The sequence below is a fragment of the Cibotium barometz genome, chromosome 29, assembly GCF_041138505.1.
Source record: "Cibotium barometz isolate CiBa-2024 chromosome 29, ASM4113850v1, whole genome shotgun sequence".
Taxonomy (NCBI): Eukaryota; Viridiplantae; Streptophyta; class Polypodiopsida; order Cyatheales; family Cibotiaceae; genus Cibotium; species Cibotium barometz.
The window spans coordinates 32,407,749-32,435,430 of NC_141074.1; the positions used below are offsets into that span (position 1 = coordinate 32,407,749).

At 42.2% G+C, this 27,682-nt stretch overlaps 1 protein-coding gene across 2 annotated transcripts in view; it reads right to left on the minus strand.

Moving 5' to 3' along the window:
* Positions 1 to 7,829, minus strand: part of LOC147622063 (beta-carotene isomerase D27) — a 66,102-nt gene extending 58,273 nt beyond the window's left edge. For both annotated transcript variants that reach the window (XM_086823138.1, XM_086823137.1), the window contains exon 1: positions 7,447 to 7,829. In XM_086823138.1, coding sequence (XP_086679264.1) covers positions 7,447 to 7,687 — 241 coding nt within the window. In that variant the 5' untranslated portion in view covers positions 7,688 to 7,829. The remainder of the gene's footprint in view (positions 1 to 7,446) is intronic.
* Between the last annotated feature and the right edge of the window lie 19,853 nt (positions 7,830 to 27,682).

Sequence of the window (27,682 nt, forward strand, 5' to 3'; positions counted from 1 at the left end):
TCTTTGACTAGTTCCAGGACAGACCAGGTCTCCGATGATAGGTCGAGAGTAGGAACTGCATCTATCCTGCAATAAGATAGTCAAAAAGCCTGCCCTCTTGCTGCCTCCTCTAGAAGAACCCAAGGCCAGCCTTTGTCGCCCAAGCAACTGCACCCCTGATGATGATATGCACTGCGGACCACAACGCTGTGTAGAGGTGACGAAAACCCTGCCGAACCTGTTGTGCTTTGGGACAATACCAAAGGCAGTGCCACTAGAACTCCGGGGGGTGGCTACAACATACACTGCACCCGCTGTCCTCCAATGGCCAACAAGTGCCGATAGAGAGGCCTCAGGCTACGGTGAGCTAACTCCCATAGGAAGAGTGTGACCTTCCTTGGGCGAAAGTCGTCTCATAGATGCTTCCAGAAATCATCAAGAAAGCAGGAGGAAATGCCTTGGGAGGCCCAATGGTCTTTTGCTCTTGGGGTGTCCTCTATCACTTGCATCTAAATCTTGGGATCCATCCGCATCATGCAATGAAACAAGGGGGTGGTCGGGCTCTCCGGGCTGTAGGAGTCCTACCACTCCCACTCACCGGGGTCCCACTAGACACGTGTCAAAGTCAGCTTTCCCAAAGCCATAGCCGCCAAGAGCTATCATGGGCCACCTTGGCCAGAGGAGGGTCAATGTGTCATTGATGATCATAAAGGCCAAGAATCCTCACCCATTGAACAAAAGGATAAGGAAGCCATAGGGAAGTATGAGGAAGACCAGCCCCGTCAGGAAGAAGCCGCTCGAGCAAAGGCTCAACTGGGAGCCTATGCAAATCCGACATCAGCACCAGACAATAGCACAAATTCTGGCATGCCTCCCCAAGATGGCTCCAAATCCTTCATCCTCCACCACCCCAACCACTACCGTCATCTTAACTTCACCAAACTTTAGTAAGTATGATGGGAAGTGTGATAATGTTGTTGTTACTCAGTTTATTCATCAATTTGAAGCACATTTTCCTTTAGCTAAAATCACAGATCCACGAGACAAAGTCCATGTGGCAGCACCTCAACTCACTAGGAAATTGTTACATGGTGGCAGCATTGGTCTCAACTCCACACAAACCCCTTAACAGGCCAATATCCATTTGATTGGGCTACTTTTGTGGCTAACCTCAAGGCCCATTTTCTTCCACCACAGTATATGACCAATCTTGAGGACAAGTTTTATAAACTCACTACGAAGGTAAGCCCAAGCACGTACAATCTAGTTCTAAGCCCTAGCAACAGTCATCCACCCAAGTAAGGGGGCTCAAAACAACAAAGACTAAAAGGACCAAAAGAAAAATTCTAAGGGTCAACTGGGCAATAAGAAAGATTCCATGCCCAAGAAGACTCCTAAGGAAAAATCTAAGGAGGGTATCACTGGTGGTTACCTCTAGCCGGATGAACACACACGATACAAGGTAGAGAACCGTTGTTTCTTTTGCCACACTATGGGACACAAGAAGAAGGATTGCACTAAGTGGCAGGCCAAAAAGACTGCAAAAGCACCCACTTCCACAGTAGCGACCTTAGCATCTACATCCACACCTCCACCCTCAGCCTCTAATGCCATTCAGCTATTACCCGCTTTGAATTCGGTGTGCCACCAATGGTATTTGATGATAAGCACAAGCGTGAGACTGAGGGACAGAAGAAGGCTCTCATCCGTGCCTATGGCACTTTAAGGGGACAAGAGTTCATTGTCCTCTTCGACATGGGCGATTCTGAGGATGCCATCTCTCCGCACTTGGCAAACAAAATGAGATGTACCTTGGTTCCTTATCATTTAGATGTGGACGGGTTTACACCTAGTCTACGTACACGTATCTTTCATAAAGCGGTAACATTCCAACGAGATTTCATTGTCTTCCCTCTATTAGGGTGTGACGTGATCATCGGGATCTAGTGGTTCAGTTAGCATGCACCCATTCCTGATTGGAGGCAGGACACTTTCACTATTATTGAAGGTTTTCCTGAGCCTATCATGATTCGCGGGGATATGAGCATTCCTGGAATACCACTCATTTCCCATATTCAGGCCCAACGAGCCATAAGAAAAGAAGCAAAGGGTGCGTTGATTTATGTCCTTTCTCAGTCTAATGCTATTCAGACAGCTCCCTCATTGGAGCAGAGGATGGCTGGTCTCCTGTCTCAATATCGCAACATTATGTTGCGAGACGACCTCCCACCCAGTAGACCTAAGGACCACTGGTTCCTGGTTCAGAGCCTCCCAACAAGTTTCCCTACCGCCTTTCTAAGGCATTGGAGAGAGAGCAGCAATTATCCCAGCCACTCCGGGCTCGATTTATCGAGCCTTCCTCGTCCCCATTTGCTGCTCCCATCCTGTTTGTCCAAAAGAAGGATAAGACCACATGCTTATGTGTGGATTATAGGATGCTAAATAAGCTAACCGTTAAGAATACATTCCCCATGCCTAGAATAGAGTACATCCTAGAGCGACTCAATGGTGCTAAAATTCTCTCTTCTAAGATAGATCTTAAGGGTGGCTATCTTCAGGTTCGGATCTTTGAGGCCGACATTCCAAAAACCGCCTTCAAGACCGAGCACGGCCACTATGAGTTTGTGGTGATACCTTTTGGACTCACCAATGCACCAGCAACGTTCAACAAGATGATGTCTTGGGTTTTTCGGGATCTCATTGGCAAATGCGTCTTCATCTTTCTAGATGATATCCTTATCTTCTTACGGACTGCAGAGCAGCATGAGCGAGATGTGGCAAAAGTTTTACAACTCTTGCAGGACAATGAGTTTTTTATCAATGCCAAGAAGAGTGAGTTTAGAGTACTGGAAATACATTACCTGGGATACATCATTCGCTCATTAGGTAATAGCCTCAACTCTGAAAAGGTACAGGCCATACTCAGTTGGGAATCGGAATATTCCCAAGACAACCCAGGAAATCCACTCATTTGTGGGTCTTTGTCAGGCCTACAACATGCATATGCACAAGTTTTCTGACCTTGCAGCACCTCTCGCCGACTTACTCAAGGGCATAAAGACTCGTCGCTAGAAAGTGTCCGTCACTCACGGGTAACGTTAGAGGCATTCCAAGCATTGAAAAGTTGCCTCTGAGTCACCAATCTTAAAGTTGGCATCATGGGATGATCCTTTTGAGGTGATTATCGATGCCAATAACCTAGCCATTGGAGTTGTTCTACAACAAGATGGTAGGTCAGTGGCTTATAATTTATTGTAGCTGCAAGTTGAATACAAGCAAAAAGAATTATTCAGTATATGACAAAGACCTTTTAGGGGTGATAACAGCGCTTAAACATTGGAAACATTTCCTTTACGGGAGAGATTTCACAGTTAAGACAGATCACCATGCACTTAAATGGTTGTTGACCATGCCCAATGCCCAATGAAGTGGCAGGCAATCCAGATGGAGTCAATTGTTCCAATAGTTTAGGAGAATGAAGAATGATTGAATATGTCCCTGGTAAGAATAACTTCATTGCCCATGCTATCAGTCGTAAAGGCATGATTCAAACACTGCAAGAGTCCACTGTGCTGGAAATTCAAGAAAAAGACTTGGAAAGCATGAAGACACTCGAAAGAATTCGGGACTCAATATCAATTGGCCCTCAATTCAGAACCACACCAATACAGTACCCAGGATGGTTGGTTGTTTTTCAAGAACCGCCTATGTGTACTCAAAGAAAAGCACCAAGTACTTCTCCATCCTGCCCATGATTCTCTTGTCAGAGGTCATAGAGGTAACAACAATACACTGGAGAAGTTAGAGCGGTCGTTTTACTGGCCCAAAATGCAACGGGATCCAAGCATGCTAGATATGTCAAGAAGTGAAAGTTCCACATACGAAACAGGCAAGGTTACTTCATCCTTTGCCTATTCCAAAGGGACCTTTTCACGACATCAGTATGGAATTCGTAGGCCCTCTTCCTGCATCAACTGGATCTAGAAACACACAGTGCATGACTATTGTGGACAGATTCAATAAGTTCTGCATGCTCATTCCATGCAAACAGACAGCCACAACCGAGGACATAGCTCACTTGTTCATTTGGTGATTTGCCACGGACGAGAGGGAGACTCCATGACAGAGCATCTCATTAAGGTCAAAGATTTGACAGAAGTGTTGAATATAGATGAAGTTATTCCTGACTGGCAGCTTGTTACAAATATCTTGAATTCTTCTTACCTCAGGTTTCACCTCTCTCTTAATCTCTCTATGAGGGATGGTAGAGATCCAATCTCCTTTGATGATCTTGTGGGCTTGCTTCTACAAAGGGAGCAAACTAGGGCCAATCGCTCATGGTGGTGAACAGGCTTTTGCATTGAAGAATAAAGGTAAAACAGAGGCAGACACAAGGAAATCGGTCATCAAGGGTGATAGTTCTTCCAAGGGTGATGCCTCAAAAAGCAAGAAGAAGAAAGGGAAATGCCATTTTTGCCATAAGCTAGGGCACTATATCAATGAGTGCAAGAAGGATGCAAAGAAGGAGTCAAGCAATGTGGTGGATTCTTTGAATGATAAAAATGAGAATTCAACCAATTTTGTGGAGGGTGATTGGGTGTTTTTGACCATAGAAGAAGTCAATAATGAGTTGTCTCTAAGTGCATGTGAGAAGAGTCAACCTGTTTGGTACATAGACAGCAGAGCTTCCAAACATATCACGTCCAGACGTAATGTATTCAGCTGTTGTGGATAATGGGAGGAGTGTCTCATGTGCAGATCACTCTTCATACCGTGTAAAAGGCATAGGCAAGGTGCCTTTGGTGCTTGCTAATGGCAAGAAAAATCAAATGAAAGATGTGCTTTATGTGCCAAGTATAAAGAAGAACTTGGTGTCAGTGTCTTCTATTGTATGCAAGGTGTGCATGTGGAGTTCAAGGGTGACAAGTGTCTCATCAAAGACCCTTCCAATGGATCTCAAACTGTCTCCACCGATACATATTATGCAATGGGTTATATAGGCTGGATACCTATGATTTGCAAGCACAAAATGTATGTTCAATCGCAAGTGAAACTTCCTCTGTGCAGGCAGCTGAATTGTGGCACACACACTTTGGGCATGTTAACTTTGGAAGTTTAATGCTTCTACATAAGCATAATATGGTTGAATGTATGCCTCATGTTGAGATCCTTGCTTATCATGTATGTGAGGGCTACATTCTAGGAAAATTGGATCGAAATCCCTTCCCTTGTGATGGTGTGGTGAGAGCTGAAAGTAACAGCCCATACATAGCGATGTTTGTGGTCCGATGAGGACTCCATCCTTGGGAGGATATTTGTATTTTGTTACTTTCATTGATGACTACTCAAGATTCACATGGGTGTATCCAATGGATGAGAAATCCGAGGCGTTTATGCATTTTCAGCACTTCCAAGCGATGGTTGAGAATGTTGTGGGTTCTAAAATTCACACTCTTCATACAGATAGAGAAGGTGACGATATGTCCAATGAGAGGAGGTGAATATATGTCCAATGCTTTCAAGGCACACTTGCAGGGGAAAGGCATTAAACATCGATGCATGGTGCCAACTATAAAAAAGGAAGAACAAATCTTTGATGGAAATGGCGAGGAGCATGATAAAAGGTAAAGAGTTGCCACACAAGTTTTGGCTTGAGGCCATCTTATGCGCAGCTCATGTACTAAACAGATGCCCCACGAAAGCCTTGAAGACCATCACATCATTTGAGGCTTGATATGAGCGGAAGCCCAAAGTTGACTACTTTCATGTGTTTGGTAGTTTAGCATACTCTCATGTACCCCATGAGAGTAAGGGTTACAAGCTCTATGATCTCTTTACTCACAAGATTATCATCAATAGAGATGTCATATTTGCTGAAACTTTGGTTCAGCCTCTTGCCACTTCACATAAGCAAGTTTTTGGTGATCCGGATGACTTGTTTCGTCATCATGTGACGTTCCCACATTCTGAAATTTCTGGACAGCAGGATTTGGGACAGCAAACATCTCCGGATGAGCTTGGAAATCAGCCCATAAATGGACATACTGGTGTTGATGAAGCTGTAATGGATGAACGGACAGCCATACAAGAGGCTAGAGCAGTCATTAGATGGCTGACCCATACCCTTGAAGGAAGCAAGCTTGGTGCTCCTTTCGAAAGGAGGACAAGGGAAGCAAGAAGAGGTGAATCTAGCAGGCATGCAGTGGATTATGCTTGCATGGGTAGCATATTGGATTCTGATGCAGACACTCTCTGGTCTCTAGGGATCCTCTAGGTGGAGGAGGACTAGGGCATGGTCTGAGAGAGTGGTATCTGCAATAATGCCAATCATGCCTCCGTGACTGCAAGCCCACTCATCCACATAGAATCTGTCAATGCAGGAAAGGTTCGGTCCATGCATCCTCGTGTTGGATCTAGAGAAGCAGAGGCTCCCATGGGTGTGACCAAACTCCCAGAGGTGCCAAGGGTCCTGTCCCCTCGTGGTGAGAATCAACTCCTCCCAAGTAGAGTACTTAGCCCCTGAAATAGTGTCCAGTCCTCCTCCCTGCCTGCCTTCTGTGGAGCAATTTCCATCCCTGCAAGATCTCTTATTTCCTAAGGATCAATGCTCATAGTGGTCTTGCAATGAGGACTTGGCAACCAAGGTGAGTGCCCCCCCATGCATCAACGTTGTTGTGGAAACTTAACGCCACTAAGTGTGTGACTGCCTGGCCACTGAGCAGGTTTGGCACACAATCCTACACCTCCTTGCCCTGGACCACCACAATGACCACTTCAACTCCTAGGGTATGGTGGTATGGGCCATCCACTACAAGGAAAATGGCACGGAGCTAGCTCTTCATCTATTGCAACATCACATGTCTGCCCAGGTAACCATGCGCCCTTGGCTTCCAACAACTCCTCCCGACTCTCGATGGGAGTTAATCAACAATACAGCAGAAAATTTGGAGAGCACCATGCCACGAGAGCATGAAGAGCTCAGCAACAGCTCCTGTGAAGGTCATCTAATCCATCTCCACGCTCTCTGCAGTTGGAGACAAATTTATTGAAGAACTTAGAAAGTGCAGAAGACATTATCGTTCATCTACATACAAGCAACATAACTAGGATAATTAGGCTCGATCTTGGTTAATTTGGTCCTAACCTGGCACAGACAACTTCTAGGTCTGTGAGTAGAGGGGCCAATAGTCAATTTGATCTCTATTTGATGATAAGATCTCCCCCCAGGCGGTCTGACCTGGATTCAATCCTGTGATAGGGGGAGGGGTAAATTATCTAGCACGCCCTTTTATGTGTGTGTAACAATTCACACATTAAGTGCCCAATCAGAGCAGTACTGGTCAAAAAAACATCCAACAAATCACACCTAAATAATGTAAGCGCCCAAAATTAGAGCAAAACACCATATTCCCACATCAAAAAAAGCTTAATCATGAGCAAAAAGCAAGAAAGAAAAGCATTGCCTACCAGTGACGTTCGCCATTTTCCTTGCAAAGAGGCTCATGAATGCTCTGTCAAAGAGATTGTCATTATATTTGGTTTTCTGGCCCATAGGGGCTGGCTCTCCGGAAGGCTCTGCAATCCCACATGTAACCTTGCGTAGGCTAAAGGGGGGCCTGGTTCTTCTCCCAAAATAAGGTTTGCCATAGCTTTTGTTTATAGGGGTTGCGACGAAGAGAACACTCGGTGAAACAAGGGCAGCCTCCATACGATTGCTCTACCAATGGACGTTTACAAGTGCTATGCTTGAGATGTTAAGTTTTGTGTACGAAGTTCAAATGATAAGCCATGGTCGCTAAACGTTTGAAGGTTGCATGGCTGTGTAGGAAATTCAAATGATAAGGCATGATAGCTACACGTTTGAAGTTTGCCTTTTTTTGTTTTTGTTTTTCGAGCCGGAGTCAGAGCGGAGTCAGAGACGAGCATGGTCGTCTCTGAGACTCGAGTAGAGAAACGTTTTTGTCATTAGCTTCGTCGTCTCGGTCGTGATGAGAACGGTTTCACTACTTCCTTAAGGCATGACCTCGGAAGACCCAATAACTGGGCAATGACAGTGACCAAGAACTCCCGAAGGAGCCCAGCTACTACTGTGGGACTTGCCGTGCTCACCCACTAAAAACTCTGCAAACCCGGCGGGTTTCCGGAGAGGATGGCAATAGGCACAAGAGGACATTAACCTCACACTACCCAAAAAGTGGGCGTTGACACAACCATGAACTTTCCAACAAAGGCACCCATGACATGCATCATCGCTTCATCCATGAACACAGACTTCAACAAGGGGAACACATGCGGATGTGCATGGCTTCTATACAGACCTTGGAGAAAAGGATACCACTTCAAAAAACCTCGACACCCATTCCCCCCCCCTCTCCTCTGCCAGTCATCATCGAGATTCCTTCCCAAACCCCAATTTTAGCATGTGTTGCTAATGTGTAATGTGTTTGAATGGACAACTTGTAGGTTGGTGAGATTGACAAGTTTTATGCTTGTAAGTTGGTATGACTAGGACATGATGGCGGGTGATTTGGCGTGAGCAATTACCAGGAAGGTTTTCCTTTTAGTATTTTGGCATTAACAGGACAGCCAATGACTTTGGTATTTTGGTCGTGGTATTTAGTACGATATATTTTTGTATTTTGTTAGCCGCCCACTTTTGTTATACATGGACCCATTGGACCTACAAATTTGGTTGCACGTTAACTAGCCCTTGGGGGTTTATATGTATTTTTCCTTAATGATCTAATAGGAAGGATTTATTTTAGCTTCTGATAAAAGTAACTTCTATTTTTTTGTAAAGGGCAAGCCCATGCAAGAGTGTGCAACTATTTTTGGCATGTCGGCTATTTTTGTTAATAAAGACATAAATACCCAAGAAGTGGGAGACACTTCTTGGGGGGGGGGGGGGGAGATTGCACCCAATACTTGCCTTTTGTGTGGTGAAATATATTTTTCAAGTGTTTACGTTCATCTTCTTATGGTTGTTTTAATTTTTCTCTATTCAATTAATTTGTTATTGAGAGAATTAATTTTAAGCTTGTACTTGGAAAAAGATTCACGTTTCAGTGGTATCAGAGCTTTGGCAGTACAAAGGACACCTCTTCAAGGTTTTAACTCAAAAATATATTTTTGAAGCAATTAAAAAACTCAAAGGTATGGCTAAACTCTTGTAAAGTTGAATTCATTAAATTTAGAAAGTTTTTAAACAATTTGCATTATGGGACGTGTAAAAGGCTACAAGATTTTGCATAAGGGTACAAATCAACTTCCAAGGCTTAGGACAAGGTGGAGGAACCCTTGGATAAGAAGACAGAAAGCTATTACCCCCAAAGGGCAAAGACCAAATGGAATCAACAACAATGGAAGGAGGTTCTAGCTCCACTATTAGATTACTAAACCCCTGAAAGCATCAGATTTCTATAATGAATGGACATGGTGGATTCTCAAGCAAAAGGAGAAAATGCTTATTAGCTTTTTATAGTAAATAAATTCTTGGTTTAAAGCATTATTAGGTGGGAAATTCAAGCTTTGAATTTGTTATTTTTCTTTTGTCTCCCCAATCGGCATCCGCGGCTATGAATTCGAAAGCTGGTGACTTTTTTATTTTTTTAATCTTCCCCTCTAGCAATGCACGTTGTTTTGCTTCAGCCATGGAGAAGCACAGCTTTGCCTAAAAGCTTTTATTAGCTAAAGCTTAAAAGAGCTTAAATTTTTTTTTTAAAGGTTCATATTTCACTTGGCTTGATTAGCTGTGGAGAAGCTTTCAAAAGCTTTAGATTAAAGCTTTAGTCAAAGCTGCTTTAAAATTTCTAAGTTTAAATTTTAAAAAGAAAAAGAGACCTTTATATTGCTATTGTGCTAGCCGTCTCCAAAGTCTAGACTTTTCGTTTCCTTTATTTTTGTTTCCTTTTGGTTCTACCATGCACGTTTAGTTGTTGTTCAAAGCAAAGCTAAATTAGCTAAGACTTCAAGCTATAATGGCTAAGAGCTAATAATATAGCTATTCCAAGCTATTAAGCCTACCTTCTAGAGTTATAAAACTTAAAAGCCTTGTTATTTTAACCGCTCCAAAAGCTTTTAATCATGCTCAAATTTAAAGCTTATGGAGTCAAAATTTAATTGCCCGAAAACCTCAAGCATAATTCTTATGTGAGGGTGTTAAATAGCTTATGTAGATATATATTCTATTTCACTTATGTAATTATAAGTCAAGATTTACTAAAACCAAAAGATGGTGGAACAATTGGGATAATTTTTCATCATGTCACACTAAGAGCAAACCTATTAGGGACTTCCCTTTAGACTTATATGTTAATTGGAAAATTATGACCATAAGGCTGTCTTCTTCAAGTTTTGGGGACACCTGTCCTATATAAATCTTGTGAAGGTATTTTTACAAGATTTTAAGGAATTATCCCATAAATTTTGCTAGAAAGAAAAATACTTAATTTGACATCAGTCTAGTTTTAGGCAAGTTAAATTATTGGTGGTGGGTAAGTCTATTGTTAATTTACGTAGTACAATCTAGCAACAACAAAAAAGCTCCCAATTGAGACCAAAAATAGTTATAAGAGACTACATAAACAAAAATGAAGATCCTCATGGATTGTCTATTCTAAAAATATAGAAAGTTCTAACCGTCGTCGCTCGCCAAAATTCTTTTGGTTGTAGCATTATGACCCGAACATCTCCACATGACCCTTACCCACCTTCGGAACTCTTACGAGTCATGTCAAAGTGTAGCCAACACACCCCACAATACAAGAACAAATTGTCTCTCTTCGCGAGTCCTTATATAAAGAACGAGAACTTTGAGAGGAATTTTAGAAGAAACTTTTGAAAGAAGTGAGAAGGAGCAATGAGAAAGAAAATAATTTAAAATTTATTTAAAACCATCTTTGCTTTTATAATAAGGTTTCAAAAAGAAATTCAATGACATCAAGTTAACATCTCACTCATTTATCACGTCATAAATAAGAATAGATTTTAGCATGCATACTTTAAATATTTTTCACACTTTAGATATTAATTATTAATATACTAATTAAGAATTTAAATTTAATTAAACAAATTTAAGATGAAGAAAATTTGTGTCAGAATTTAAGTTTCAAAGGGAATTGTCCACTTCGTCTCACACTTATATTCTAAAGGAGTGATATATGGAATTAATCTGGTAGTATGGGACATCAAATTGAATTCATGTATACTTACACCAGACACATTTATGTCTTCTATCTTTTACTATCGACTATATGTGGAATGCGTCTTTGTGGTAGGTCAATCTGTTTTGCTTCCTATAAAAAAGAGGGTGTATTTTTTTGGCGAGCATTTTCAAGCGAACACTTTTTTGGTGTTGAGGCGAGCGGTTTCTCTCTCTACACTTCTTGTATCCGTCTACTCCTCTCCCTCTATTGTCACACCTACGAGATGTTGAGCACTACACGCATTGCAACTCATTTAGAACTATTATTTATGGCTCATTTACAAAGACACCATATTATGATCTAAAACTTCCATTATATTCCCAAGCAAACTTACAAGACCACAGCATTACATGACAAACACCTACGACATGACACTATCATTGCTACTTCTTCACAAAGACACCATAGAGAGATGCAACTTCCATTATATTTCTCAGAAAATAGCAATACTATAGCATATTTGCCAAACACCTACAAATATGTTGAACACATGAAACAATATATGAAAGCATTTTGGGCCTCAACTGTCATCTTGGCCTTCTCCATCTACCCTAACTTTGCAGCAATGAAGGTGGCAACTTCATCTCGAAGAGGAGCCTCCTTTGTCTCTTCAATGATGCCAAAATCTCTCCATATCCCAATGGTTGTTGCTACTTTCACCTCTAGCATGTTCTTGTCTGCAACAAGGTCTACCACTCTGTTTTAAGCTTCTTGTAGAGATCTTGCACTTCAAATGTTGTTGTCCATGCTTCCATAAGGGCATCCGATCTAGGTTCATTTTCTTTGAGGTGCATGAAAGATTGAAGAGCTTTACTTAAGATGCTTGCAAACGTAGTAGTATTAGAGGGATCGCTAGATGAAGCCATGATAAAAGAGTTTATAAAGAGCCTTTTGCAATATGAAGATATAAGGGGAGGGTGGTGTGGGATGTGTGCCTAGAAGAAGAGTATTGAAACATGGCAATCTTTATTGTATTTATAACTTTGAAAGGAATTAAAAAAAACTATTTTAAGCACTAAAATTCTTATTTTAAGCATAAAAATAACTATTTTTAGCACAAATATAATTATTCTAATGTCTCACCCAAACTCTCTTTCTCTCTTTCACTCACACTCTCTCTCGTGTCGTTGCTCTTTGCAATTGCTCCATCTCTCTTAAAAAATAATGCCACAAAAGAAGCTAAAAACAATGCCATTAACATAATTTGAGTGTACAGCAATAATGGCTAAAACAATATATTTATTTCATTACAAGCGAGTAAAATACCTTAGTACGGATGCCATGGGTGCTGGTGGAAGAAGGAAGGTGGTATGGGGTAGGGAGCTCTACCAAATGCTGCAGGTGCGGGTGGGAATAGTAGCCTCACAAATTCAGGTCGTGGTGGTGATGAGGGCATTGTAAAAGAACCTATGGGGGATATATGTGGCATGACATGTCGATATTGGGGCTCCCTTGCAACACCAGGTGGCCATGACTAGGCACTTGACTGCGTTGGGCTCATGGGTGCTAGGATGAGTGGAGGATACGGTTGAGGAACGAGCAGAGACGATGCTCCCACGTCCATCTGTTACACTCGTTGAGCATACTCACTAACCTCACCCTAAAAATTGTGTCAAGTGTAAGATCAAAAAAACATATACTTGAACTATCTTTTAAAAACACAATTCTAAAAATTTATTGGGCTTTATTATTGAAGTGCCCAAATTATACCTACATTATTAATAATATCCTTATAAAGGGTACATTTTAATTAGGACTTCTCCATTTCAATCAAGAAAATATATATCTTCAGTCAAGTCCATAAAATGGTATCTTATCAATTCTATAACACAATAATTAATTGAAAAATAAATTACATTTATACCTTAATCATAGAAAATAACTGAAACAAATCTCATCATGTAAACATAATCAGCCAATAGAAATCGAAGAGCAAAAGAAGAAGAAGAAAACTCACAACACACATTGGGTCCAATCCGCCCCCTCCAGATGGTGGCTCTCCTCCCCATTTGGAGTATTTATATCTTTTTATTCCAAAAATAGACCCATGAAGCTAATAATAGCTCACTCCATCCAAATTTAGGTCTTATTTTACAAAAATAGACCTTAGTCCAATGTCTAAGGTATCAAAATAATATAATCTTGGCTCAATAATTCTGTATAATGGGCCTAACCATAATAAATCAAAATGGGCCTAACCATAATTCTATACAATGGACTTAACCATAATAAATAATAATGGTGCACACATGTACACTTAGACAAAAATAATCCAGACACCTAGGCAGTGTTCATGTCCAGTGTGTTAGCTCACACAAAATGGAGCTAGACTCACACACACACAATGCTCAAAGATAAGAACACAGAGGTTTAGAGTGAGATAGATTAGCAAGCTCAAAGAAGCGAGAGATGAAGCTCAAAGGAGAGAAAGAGAGATGAATCTCTCTACATGTACAAAGAGAAAGTATAAATGAGAAGCAATCCTAAATTGAGGATGAGCTTACTTATATACTAGCTAACACTAAGGTGCTTGTTCACACCTAGATAGCCATGGGGAAAAACCCAGTGGGATAAAAGTTCCCATAGCATAAGTACATAGCATCACAGTGTAGTACTATCAAATATCTAACAAACCCCTATGTAGTATAAATGTGAGGTTTACATAGATTGCAAATCCCTCTCTGAAAGGGAAGAGGCCCAAAGCTTTGCGGACGGCCTCAAACTTTTCATGTGATAAGGCATTAGTGAAAAGATCTACCACATTTTCATGTGTTCTACAATAGATCGCCTCTCTCTGACATAGTGATAATGCAATTCAATATGCTTGGTTCAGGCATGAAAGAAAGAATTCTTTCCAACTAGCATCGTGCTCTGACTATCAGTGAAAATAGGAGCAGTGGTGTTTGAGGGACACAAAGATCCTCCATCAATCTTCTCAACCATACACATTTAACTATCATTGTGAATGTTGCTCTATATTTAGCTTTACAAGATGATGTTAGCATAGTTAGTTGCTTTGTGTTGAGCCAAGATATGCACAAATTGCTAAGAAAGAAGAAGTTTCTAGATGTTAACTATTGTGTATCATAATTGTTTTTTTGAATCAGAATCGTTGAAGGCCTATAGTTCTAAATCACCTCCTTGGCATAGAAAAATCCAAGATCTTGAGTGCCTTTCAAGTATTGGAAGATACCAATGCTTAGTGCATGGGCAATGCACGAGCTTTAAAAGTTGTGACACACCATACTAGATGTTTGGCTGTGAATTGCATAAATAGATTAGGCATCCAACAACTTGATCATAAGTGGTTATGTTGAATGGTTTACCGACATCTTGACACTAAGATTTACACGAGGTTCCATTGGTGTAGAGATTAGTTTGCAACTTTCCATATTGAACCTTTTGAGTAGTGCCTTGATGTGATTTATTGCTTAATTATATCATCATCTTGCTATATAAATTTCCTACCCAAGTAGTAGTGCAAAAGACCAAGATCTAACATCTCAAAATTTGAGCCAAGGTTAGACCTGGAAGTTGTAATGAAGTCTTGTCACACTAGCATGTCAAATGACAACAAGAAAATCCTATTTGTCCTTTTTCATATATAAAGTGCTTTTTCACATATAAAGTGCTTTTCATAGGACTATTTTGAAATCCCTATCCAGTCAAATATACATGCAGCTTCTGGTACCAAGATCTAGGAGCTTGTTTCAAACCATATAAAGCTTTATTAAGCTTGCATACCTTCAGTTCTTGACCAAGTTGGGTAAATCTAGCTGGTTGACTCACATAAACTTCTTTCTGTCACACCAACAATTGGCGCACAATTTCCATCCATAATGGGATACCAAAGCAATGACGAATTGGTGGATAGCGATCATATGGGAAGTGGGAGCAAAAGTTTCATCATAATCAATCCCTTTTTGCTGTGGGCATAACCTTTTACAACAAGACTGGCCTTGAATCTGTCAATGAATCTGTCAATGGATCCATGTGCCTTTCTCTTGACCTTTAAAACCCACTTACTAGAAATAGCTTTCTTGCCAAGTGCTCTATAAACTGAATCCCATGTACCATTTTACTGAATGACATGAATTTCATCCTACGTGGTTCTCACCCAATTTGGATTTTCTTTAGCCTTTTCAAAAGACTTAGGCTCATCTACGTCATGTAGAGAACTAAGAAATGTAAACTCAGTAGTATCTACTTAAGAAGTGGTGGTTCTAACCTTGGATCTTATTCTATTATGCAAAGGAGCAAACAATTTGCTATGAAGTGATGAGAACTTTGATCAAGTGTCAAGTTGGTCCATATGAATAATTAAGATGTGATTAATTAGCAATTAACTGATAGCTTGATGTAGGCATGGATAATCAAAAACCAACAAATTCTCATTAGGCCAATGCCTCAATTTATAGAGTTTACATCCAAGCATCCAATCTCACTGATTTCTCCTTGATTCACTCCACCTCTTTTGCTTGATTCTCTCCACCTCTCCCAGAATATCTCCACACCTCCTAAATCTCCTCATGCTACCCTTTATTCTCTCCCAGTAGATACTTCTCACCTTTTTCACAGGTTCTCTCACATTTACAGATTCTCTTTTACAGCCTCTTGCTGTGCTAAGGGCTTGTTCCCGCACACACCCTATTCACTTGTATATTTCAACACCTCCCCTCAAGTGAATACTCGTAGCACACCTGGACGCTATACCAAGTTTTCCTCTTACTTGATAGTCCGCGACTAGTGCCTCAAGTCCCTAAACTCATAGTCCTTGACACACACACACTCTCTCTCTCTCTCTATGTGTCCGAGGCTACTACAAGGGCCCGTGAGCCTTGACTAAAGTCCTCACACATACATCTACCACATGGCCTACATCATCGGTGGCTCAGAGGTGGTTTTACTCTGTTGTTGGGGCAGGTTACATTGGGTTGTGGGGTTTCTCTCTCTCTCTCTCTCTCTCTCTCTCTCTCTCTCTCTCTCTCTCTCTCTCTCTCACAGAAAAGATGATCCGACTCCACTTCCTTAGGAGCCTCCATGAAGTTTGCCGGTGTCATTCCTTCTCCACTGGGTTTGCTGTAGCAGTCTCTTGCCATGTGTCCTGGCTTTCCACAGTTGTGGCAACAAGTGAAGGTTCTTTCTCTTACTCTACCTCTTCCTCGTCCTCGTCCTCGCGAGAGAATCCTCCTCGGGTGAAGAATGCTTTTTCTTCTCCTGTTGTTGAGTCCAGGCATTTCTTCTCTTTGCCTCTAGTCTCTTGCTCTAGTAGAGCTCTGTACAGAGTGTCATTAGAAGTGTCATTTGTCCGAAAAGTTGTCATTAGAAGTGTCATTAAAGATGTCATTTAAGTTGTCGTGTCGGAAGTGTCATTAGGTTGGAATTTGAAGGGTCATTTTGAATATGAAGAGTCGCCTAGGAGTCTTTTAAAGGGCCAGAGTCTTCTTGTAATAGTGTGGGTGTGGGTTGTGTGTGAGAAATCAATCAAGAATTGAGTTACGAGGCTCTCTCTCTTTCTCTCCCTCTGTCTCTCAGTAATGCTCCAATGAGAGTCTCTTGTGTGTGTCTACAGCAAGTCTTGTTGAAGGCATAGCCTCAACACTTGGCGATCAACGTTGGGTATCCTATTTTCTCCTACTAGCGGAGGTGTGTGGTGAATAAAGCAATTTGGCAAAGCAGCAAAAGGAATCGGCTGTCAAACGCAGTTAGGCGTTGTAGCAGGGCAAAGTGGAGGCTGGCATAATCAAAGTCAAATAAGGGTTGTCGACTGTATTGATGAGTGGAGATGGCAAGTTCACAACCCAATAAGGGTACTATTTAATGTGAGCAATCCGTATAATTCAGCAGAGGAAGCAATTTCGTTAGGGCTCAAGCAACGTGGTGACACTATTTCAAATTCATTCGGTGTGAGCAGTTCGGATATTACAACAAATGCAATGATTTCGCTTGCTTTTAGAAGATGGGCTGAATTCGAAGCAGGGGGATTTAGTGCAGCACTCATGGAGGAGTTGCTAAATAATAAGCAGTCGCAAGGAGGAGTGAAGTTGAAGGCATTGGTGCAGGCCGAAAGGGGGAAGATCCTGTTGTTGTTGCAGAAGGGCGAATCAGAGAAGCCATTAATATTTTTAGAATTATGTATGGTTGTTTTTATTTCAGTAATTCAAGGGGGCATTCATGCGTAGAAGTGCATATTTATAATGAACTCGAGGATGCTAATTGGATACAAAGAGCCGATGAGATTCAGGTCTCTCAAGGTGTCGACATCAGGAGGAGCTTTTGGATGCAGATTCAAGCGGGTGACTTTTTGCAAGGATGGAGTGATCCGAAGGGGACATACCAGGCAAGAGACCGGATGTACCACCTGGCGACGCGAAGCCTCCAAGAAGCGCAATCTTGGATGAGTTGATGGAGGAATCTTTTGGTGAATCGATGCCAAGACGAGATTTGCAAACTTGTCATTTATTGTCTCAAAAATGAATGTAAACCTTGGGATAAGGCATTTGACCTCTCTCAAGGGTGTAGTGGGTTCTCAATAGCTTCGCAATTGTTCCGTCGGGCACGCCAAGTGGAGAGAGTGTCATTGAAGTGTCATCTGTCTGAAAAGTTGTCATTAGAAGTGTCATTAAAGATGTCATTTAAGTTGTCGTTCGAAAGTGTCATTAGGTTGGAATATGAAGGGTCATTTTGAATATGAAGAGTCACTAAGATATGAAGGGTCATTTTGAATATAGAGTCGCCTAGGAGTCTTTTAAAGAGCCAGAGTCTTTTAAAGGGCCAGAGTCTTCTTATAATAGTGTGGGTGTGGGTTGTGTGTGAGAAATCAATCAAGAATTGAGTTACGAGGCTCTCTCTCTTTCTCTCCCTCTGTCTCTCAGTAATGCTCCAATGAGAGTCTCTTGTGTGTGTCTGCAGAAGCAAGTCTTGTTGAAGGCACAGCCTCAACAAGCTCCTTCTATCTCGTGTAGCTTCAATTCAGGTACATTTTTTAATGTTGCTACAATGTTTTCATATTCACCTTTGTCCACAGTCTTCAGAAGCACTGCTAGTGCCCCATCATCTTCTACCTTTTTGCCAATAGCTACCAGTTGTTGCTTAATGCTTTTATATATGTCAAGTGTGTGATTAAAGGTTCACTTTCCTTCATATCCAATTTGTAGAATTGCATTAACAGATTTATCTTTGAATTTTTAGCTTGTGTGCCAAATAATTTATTGAGTTCATCGCATGCATCTTTGCCCACTGTATCCCTATGAGTGATAAATGATTTCGTCATTTAAACTGAGTGCGATAAGTCCTAATGCTTTCTCATTCGTGCTCTTCCACTCATTTTCCCCGCTCACCTCTGGGCATTCATCTCTTCCCTCAACTAGCCCCCACAGATTTTTCCTCATGAGCAGATACATGGTTTTTGTCTGCCATGTGTAAAACTGCTCCCCATTAAATTTAGCTATCTCTTGTGCCGTACTCTGATGACAGTGAAGGGGGTCTTACCTCTTGATCCAATTTCAAGATTCAAGGGCAATGTCTACCCTTTTATAACTCAATCTGGTGTTTAGGAGATGATTACAACAGATTTATCAGCATAAAATCACCAGAAATTACATTAAACCAAGGGTAATAAATTTGTACGGAATGGTTGGAGTATCAAACCATCTTCAAATTGCAATCTGAAGTTATAGGGATTTTTATCAGATACCTAATGGTTAATTTGAGCCCTCAATTTCACCAAAAAATAGTGATTAGTACTGATTAATCACACTGATTTTAGCAGATTAATCTTCTATTTTGTGTGCAAAAAATAGAGTATGCGGGGAGTCCAGATCTGCGGCCTTAGAGTTCAAATGAGCTCAAATCCTTTCAAGGCCATCAATAGCAATTAGTCTAGTAGAGAATTAAGCCAAGAAACACAAGATTTGACCAAACATTGAATGCTTAATCTCTGTTTTACCAAAGTCACCGGCAGATTTGGTGAAGAGCTTGGATCTCACTGTAGACTTGATAAATTCAAAATCTGTCTTCACCAGCTTGTAAATCAACCTTGAAAACCCCTAGGGCCAAGAGGAATTAGAGAAATTCAATTTGGAGTAGACAAGATCTCATTTTTCCTTTGAAAAAAAAGGTGCCTGCAGATTCGCAATTTTCAGCAGCTTGCGTTGGCGGTTTGCAGGTTTGTCTTGATGGGCTGAAGCACAAGGGTGATAGCTATGTGTGGCTAAAGTGGTTTGGGCTAATTTGATGTATGTAGGGAGATAGAGCTCCTCCACCAGCTGGGGGTACAGAGGGTTTGTTGAAAAAGAGGTAAAAATCTAATTATCTACTAATCTTAATTAGCCAAGTGATTAGCAAGATAATGGGCTCATAAACTTGATGGATTCTAGGCTAGGCTCTGATACCATGTTAAAATTGCAGTAATGTGATGAGCAATGGTGGATCAAATGCTAGAATCAACATCATTAACAAAGAGATTAGACGATAATTAAGACATGAGCAATTAATTGATAGCTTAATGTAGGCATGGATAATAAAAAACCAGCAAATTCTCATTGGGCCAATGCCTCAGTTTATAGAGTTTACATCCAAGCATCCAAGCATCCAATCCCACTAATTTCTCCTTGATTCACTGCACCTCTTTTGCTTGATTCTGTCCACCTCTCCCAGAATATCTCTACACCTCCTAAATCTCCTCATGCTACCCTTTATTCTCTCCCAGTAGATACTTCTCACCTTTTCACAGGTTCTCTCACATTTACAGATTCTCTTTTACAACCTCTTGCTAAGGACTTGTTCCTGCACACACCCTATTCACTTGTATATTTCAACACCTCCCCTCCTCAAGTGAATACTCCTAGCACACCTGGACCCTATACCAAGTTTCCCTCTTACTTGATAGTCTGCGAGACCAGTGCCTCAAGTCCCTAAACTCATAGTCCTTGATACACACACACACTCTCTCTCTCTATGTGTCCAAGGCCACTATAAGTGCCCGCCGTGACCTTGACTAAAGTACTCACACATACATCTACCACATGGCCTACATCATCGATGGCTCAGAGGTGGTTTTACTCTGTTGGGGCAGGTTACATTGGGTTGTGGGGTGGGGTTTCTCTCTCTCTCTCTCTCTCTCTCTCTCTCTCTCTCAGAAAAGATGATCCGAATCCACTTCCTTAGGAGCCTCCATGAAGTTTGCCGATGTCATTTCTTCTCCACTGGGTCTGCTCTGTAGCTGTAACGTACCCATCTTCACTAATAAAGAAATGTCCATGTAATTATGAGTTTTTATGGTATAAATATCAATAATTTTATTATTTGAGTCATTTCCACTTAGAATCTTCAAATTCTGAGCCCAAATTTGGAATCTGCGCGCGATTTTACCCTAATATAGGATTTTACAGCATCCAAAACGGACACCGGATCAAGCCTATACGCTAATTTCAATCATTTTAGTTAGAAAACGGTGACCTTTAAACCTTAATAAATGCACGACCACACGTCCGATTGACGAACGGTCTGAACCCCTGCGACCAGGAGAACCTCCCGGACAAAAACATTTTTCGCCCCCCGGGGCGGTCCGGCACGCAAATCGAGGCGGGCGTCCCAAATTTGGATACCTCGCCCCAAAATTTGGTCCGTACACACTTACTAGGGCGCCCGTACAATGGCCGCCCAAGAACCAAAGGACGGCCGCCCACTGTTTGGTCCACGCGTACCCTTGGGCGGACACCCAGACCGGATAAGGTACATGCGTACCACTCCTTTCCCAGACAACCGACACCGTACCTTTCTGGCAGACCCATGCAGGCCACTGATCCATAGCCTTTGAAGGTACACCGTCCTTTCGTCCCTGCTTTGCGCAGCGCCCGCACCCTCACCCCTCAGCTATATAAACCCCCGGGGTGCTCCTCAGTCGGCACGCACTTCTGTGTAGCGTATGCCCTGTTGTGCCGCCGTCCGTACCGCCGTAGCGTACTTGCTGCAAGTATAGCCACCCTTGCAGCCACCCCTCTCACACCCCCTCATTTGGCTCTTTTCAGATAAGCCAATTTTCCTCCATCCTCCTCTTGCCATGGACCAGTGTCCTTAACTCTTCTCCCCCTCCCCCCCCCGTGTGAATAGACTTACAGGGAGGCTTGCAGCAACCCCTCCCAGCCCTCTCCACGTTTTTGCCTTTGGCCTTAAGGACATCTCACAATCCCCCCCCCCCATTTGCGTAGACTTTAGTAAGGGATTTTTGGCTCAAGCGAGGGTTCGTGCGCCATATTCTTTTGCTCATACGGTGAGCAAACGAGCTCGGAATTCAGATCCGACTGAAGCGTTTCGATCGCAGCAGCGAGCTCTACAAGGCGACGCCTAAGATGGCCTCATCCCGGAGACGGCAAAATATTACCTCAAGAGGCGCACGTAACAACGAGATGGAGGGAGATACGCCCAATGCGGCTCCAGTCCTCCCTTTTCAAGTCCCTCAAGGAAACGGTGGCCAGGTTAGCTTGGTTAATTTTCAAAAGAAGAGAATTTTCCTTAAATTAGTATTAATGAATGGTGTCTTTTTCTTTTAAAACGAGGACATAAAAGTTATATGAAATTACAAATTATGCGATGTTGTTTTCGATAAAATTGCGTTGAAATTGCTATCTTCATGAATTGTGAATGCTATACTTAGAAAATTGCATTGAAGTTGTTATCTTTGAAATTCAAGATTTCTTTTGGCTTCAAACGCTAACTCCGTTCCGTGCTTGTGTAGCCGGGCGGCGTCATTAGCAAAGCCCGGGAATGGCCCAAGGTATCCCTCATACCTTTGGGAGAATAAGGATCGCCGATTGAGGCGAGAGATTATGAGGCTGCCTAGTTCTGAGGGCCCAGGCTAGTGCGGTAAATAAGCCCACCCTAGTGCGCAGACATCCCTCTGAGGGGCGGGAGGATCGAGCGATGGAGCCTGAGAGGGCGACAGGCCGGCTTGAGTCCTCGCCAGCGGCCGATGATGAGGTGTATGGTCCCGTAGGGTTTTGCCCAGCATGTAGAGGCTGGAAGGCCGAATTCTAGATCATCGACAGAATAAGAATAAGAGAGCCGGATTGGCTTGTATGGAAATGGATTCATGTATAAACTTTTTATATAATTGCATCTTGTCTTTGGTATGATTGTATTGTGTAAGAAGGCTGTTATAACGAACCTTGTGAAGAAGGGCCCTAATTAAGGAATATGCTTATTTATGTTAAACAGTGTGGTAGTATTAATTAGAAAACAAATTGATGCGTGAGTAGGGTGGAAAGTGGGAGGATGGAATGCCCTGACGGCACCATCCTACGGATGGGTGGACCCGATTAGTCGGGTAGCTTTCCAACAAATTAAGTGAAAGCCCTACGTTAGATAGTTAGGTTCTTGGGCAACTCTATTTAAGAAGACTAGGCCAGCGGCTGTGCCTTGCATAAGATGAGAAAAAAAGCGTTGTCCCTAGAAATCAAGTCTAGTAGTTGCCCAATTTTTGATCAATTGCCCTATGGGTGATTTGATGTTTAGGAAATCACGCTCCCCCTGCGGGATAGAGCTAGGTCATATCTATAAATCGTATCCTTGAATCTCTACAGGGTCAAGGTGTCGATGAATAGGAAATTTTTCCCAAGATAAGACTTAGCGGACTATCTTAAGTGTTTCTCCCATTTTTAAAGGGAGGAACCTTACAATTGGTATCAGAGCAAGTTTGGCTCCTAGGAATTGCAGTTTAAGGACTGTTTTGTAATAAATGTTTTACCTAACATAATTAGTAAAGACATCCTACTAAAACAAATAAATTAAATTGATGTTTGAATGATTGTAGGAAGAGGAAGATGCCTACTCCAAATTTCTAGTTTTCCAATGCATCTTCGAGACTGCTAGTCACTCCTCGAATTTCGAGTTCCGCGACACCATGGTGCAGATATTAGAGAAGATATCCCTCCCTCATTTCTCTCGTATTCAGAGAGGATGGGGTAGAGATTTCTGGAGTCGTGGGCCGAGATACTTCATCATTCGAGCAGATCAGATTGGGAACCTCACCACCGACCTTAAGCGGATTCGTTGGATTGAGAAGCTGAAGATGGTCCGCTTATTTTGGTTCGTCGGTACCCCCAGGGACGACACCTCGGTGACTATAGATGGGGTTCGCATACCTCAGGATCGTTGGGTGTATGACAAAGTGATGCAGGTTTTACCTGCTGATAGAGTAGCAGTGTTGGGACCCACCCCAATCCAAAGTTTACCACCCTTACCATCAGTTTTTAGAGTCTTAGAAACTACAGCGGAACCCCCATATTTCACATATGTGGACCGCTCTACCCTTATGTCACAGTGAAGCCTAGGAATTTCCCTTGATGTCAAATAAGACTAATTATATTAGTCTCAGATCTTTGTAATAAAACTTGTCCTTGTAAATATTTGGAAATAAAATAATTTCAATGGTTTTGCTCTCCAAAAATTAAGCGTTGTGCAAATATGAATCTTGTAATCTTAAAAATTGTTTTTACGATGATGGCCAGGATGACCACCCTCCACTTCCCAATGCGCTTTATACCGATACCCAGGAGAAGAAGCTCCTGCTCAAGCAAATGCAACCTCCCTCCTTTAAAGGAGAAGGTTCAAAGGTTGAGAAGGATGCTGAAGTATGGATCGAGGCGATGGACGATTATTTCTCTGCTCTGCCGGTACGGGAGTAGCAAATCAGTCTATGCTCGCACGGTTTCGCCTCACTGGAGATGCTAAACTCTGGTGGAAACAGTGGTGCCGTGACAAGGAAGTCACCGAGCATTCTCAAACGTGGGAAGACATCAAACAGGCAGTGAAGGAAAGATATCTTCCTCCATCCCATGAATCCATAAAGATGAATGAGTTCTTTAGTCTTAGACAGTGCAGCTTAACTCTTGAGGACTACTATTCCAAATTCATTACCCTTCGGAAGTATGCCCCAGCTATGACTACTTCCCAGCAAGTGGCTCGTTTCTGCCAAGGGCTAAATGAACCCCTAGATTCTCGCCTTGAAGCAATGAGGCCAACCACTTTACAGGATGCTCTCATACGAGCAAAGCCCCTTGTGAAAGAAATGAAGGCTAACAAACCGAAGAATCAAAAGAGATCTTACCCTGAGGCAAACCTTAGAGATCAACCCTACAAGAAACCTCAACAGAATTTCCCCTACTACAACAGAGGGCGACAAGGCAACTCTTTTGCCCCCCGCTCGTATGCTGCTTCTTCCAGAGAAGGCCCTCTGTGTTTTGAGTGCAATGAGCCGGGACACTTTAGAGCCAACTGTCCCAAGATGGCAACATCATTCCCCCAAGGTAACAGAGGAAATCAAGACCGTGGAACCCCTACCCACCAAGGTGCAAGAGGCAGTGGTCGTGGCAGAGGCCGCGGAGGAACAGTTGCTAGAACTGCCTGTGTTATAAGTGAAGAACCAACCTTGGAAGAGGCTGAAGAAGAGCGCGCCACCGTCCATGCGGCAGTAGAACACCAAGGTCCGAATAAACAATTTGGTGTAATCCAAGCCCCCGCCACTCATCACGGTAAGCCATTTCAGCTTTTGATTGATTGTGGCAGTACCCATTCATTCCTTTCTCCTAGGTGCTTGCAAAAATTAAACTTGAGTCAAAAATCAGCTAGAAAAATGATTGTAGAGTTAGCCAGTGGGAAAGAAGTAGTATCTCGCCACTCTATAGGAAACCTTGATTTTGAGCTGGGTAATGAGCAAACTCATGGCCACTTTAGAGTCTTGCCACTAGGAATTTATGATGGAATCCTTGGGATGGATTGGTTAATTGCAAACAAAGCTAGCATTCATTGTAACCAGGGGAGTATCACTTTTGAAAATGAGCATGGCCAAGTAATATCTGTTCAGGGAATCACAGGAAAACCTAAGTCTAGGGTAGTCAAGGCAAAACATCTTCTCAAGGGAACACGTAAGGGTCAGCAAGTTTTCTTAGTCAAACTCAACAAAGTCTTTGAACCTAGTATGGAGACAGAACCCTCTTGGCTCCAAGAATTCTCTGACATCTTCCCTGACGAGCTTACAGGGTTACCGCCTTCTCGAGAAGTCGACCATGAAATCGAGGTGATCCCTGGAGCTCAACCCGTCTCAAAAACTCCCTATAAAATGTCCCTTCCTGAAGCCATTGAACTTAAGGAGCAACTTTCCCAACTCATTGAACAAGGATTTGTACGCCCCAGTAGCTCTCCGTGGGGAGCACCTGTTCTTTTCCAAAAAAAGAAGGACGGGACTCTCCGCCTCTGCATAGATTATCGAGGGCTAAATCAAGTCACTGTCAAGAATAAGTATCCTATCCCTCGCATCGATGAACTTCTTGACAGGCTTCATGGGGCCAAAGTCTTCTCAAAAATAGATTTGAGGTCTGGATACTATCAGATCAAAGTCAAGGAAGCAGATATACCCAAAACAGCCTTCAATACCCGTTATGGCCACTATGAGTTTACTGTAATGTCATTCGGGTTAACCAATGCTCCTGCAACCTTCAACCGCCTAATGCAAGATATATTCCGCCCGTACTTGGATGATTTTGTGCTTGTTTTCTTTGATGACATCTTAATCTACTCCAAATCAATGGAAGAGCATGAGGAGCATGTGCGTAGAGTTCTGCAATTACTGCGCAGACACAAACTCTATGCCAAGAAGAGCAAATGTACCTTCTTTACTCATCAAATTGAGTATCTTGGATTCATCGTCTCCAAAGATGGCATCTCAGTAGACCCTGCCAAAGTCAAGGATATTCTAGAATGGCCACCCCCTAAATCAATTCGTGAAGTTCGTGGATTCTTGGGAATCACGGGTTGGTATAGGATTTTTATCAAAGATTATGCCTTGGTAGCTGCACCCTTGCCAGATCTTCTTAAGAAGGATTGCAAAATAGTGTGGCTGCCAATCCATCAAAACAGCTTTGATCAGCTGAAAGTCATTATTACTTCTGCCCCAGTCTTAAAGCTTCCTGATTTCTCCAAGGAATTTGAAGTGGTTACCGATGCTAGTAGTCTAGCACTTGGTGGTGTCTTAGGCCAAGAAGGAAGACCAGTCGCTTATACTTCCCGCAAGCTGAAGCAATATGAAGCAAACTATGCCACCCATGATTTGGAACTCTTAGCAGTTGTTCATTGCCTCAAATTATGGAGACATTATCTCTTGGGAGGCAAATTCCAGCTTGTAACTGACCACAAAAGTCTAAAGTGGAAGCCTAACCTCAACATGCGGCAAAGGAGATGGATTGAAATTCTATAAGAATATGATTTCGACATCAAATTCCGCCCTGGGAAAGATAATGTGGTAGCTGATGCACTTAGCCGCAAATCTTTCTTGAATGCAATTTCAATGCCAAATAATCCCATACTAGTCAAGGTGGAAGAAGTCTCATCTCATGACCCAGATTATCAAAGGATGATAAAGTTAGTAGAAGAAGGGAGACATTCAGAGAAAGAAAAGAATCTAATCAAGGGATACTCCACTCAAGGAAACCTCTACTTCAATCACAGGCTATGTATCCCTAAGGATCCTACTTTAAAGAAACTAATCCTCCATGAAGCTCATGATAGCCCTGCTGCAGGAAACCCAGGTTATGCAAAAACATTAAATGCGGTAAGAAGGAGCTTTCATTGGGCAGGCTTGAAAAATGATGTGCTTCGGTACTTGAAACAATGTCTCTCATGCCAAAGGATCAAGGCTGAAAGGGTCAAGATGCCTGGAAAGCTTCAACCCTTAGATATTCCCCAAATGAAGTGGGAGTGCATTAGTATGGATTTTGTCACAAGTCTCCCCACTGTTCAAGGAGGATATGACTCCATTCTAGTAGTAGTGGACTTACTTACCAAAGTAGCTCACCTTATACCAGCAAAAAAGACCTTCAAAGCTTCTGATGTTGCTTGAATATTCATCAAGGAAGTCCTCAAACTTCATGGTCTCCCAAAAAGGATAGTAAGTGATCGGGATTCTGACTTCACTTCAAAATTCTGGCAGTCTTTATTTCAAGCTCTGGGGACTCAACTTTGCTTTAGCACAGCTTATCACCCAGAGACCGATGGCCAGACTGAAAGAGTCAATCAAGTAATTGAAGACATTCTCAGAGCATACTGTGGACGGGAACCCAGAAGGTGGATTCAATACCTTCCTCTGGTAGAATTTGCCTACAATGCATCTTATCATCAAAGCATAGGAATGTCACCATTCAAAGCACTCTATGGGCAAGAATGCTTGTCTCCTCTAAATTTCTCTGATCCGACCATAAGAGTTGAGGCATCCAGATGCTCGAAGAGATGGAGGAACAGACCAAAGCTATCCAAAGGGATATTAAAGCTGCCCAAGATCGACAAAAGCATTATGCTGACAACAAGAGGTCTGAAAGGATCTTCAAGGAAGGAGACAAAGTTCTTCTACGAGTGCGCCCCAAACGAAGTTCTCTATCACTTGGGAAATATAAGAAGCTCAGCCCTAGGTATTGTGGTCCTTATACAGTTATCAAGTGTCTAGGTAA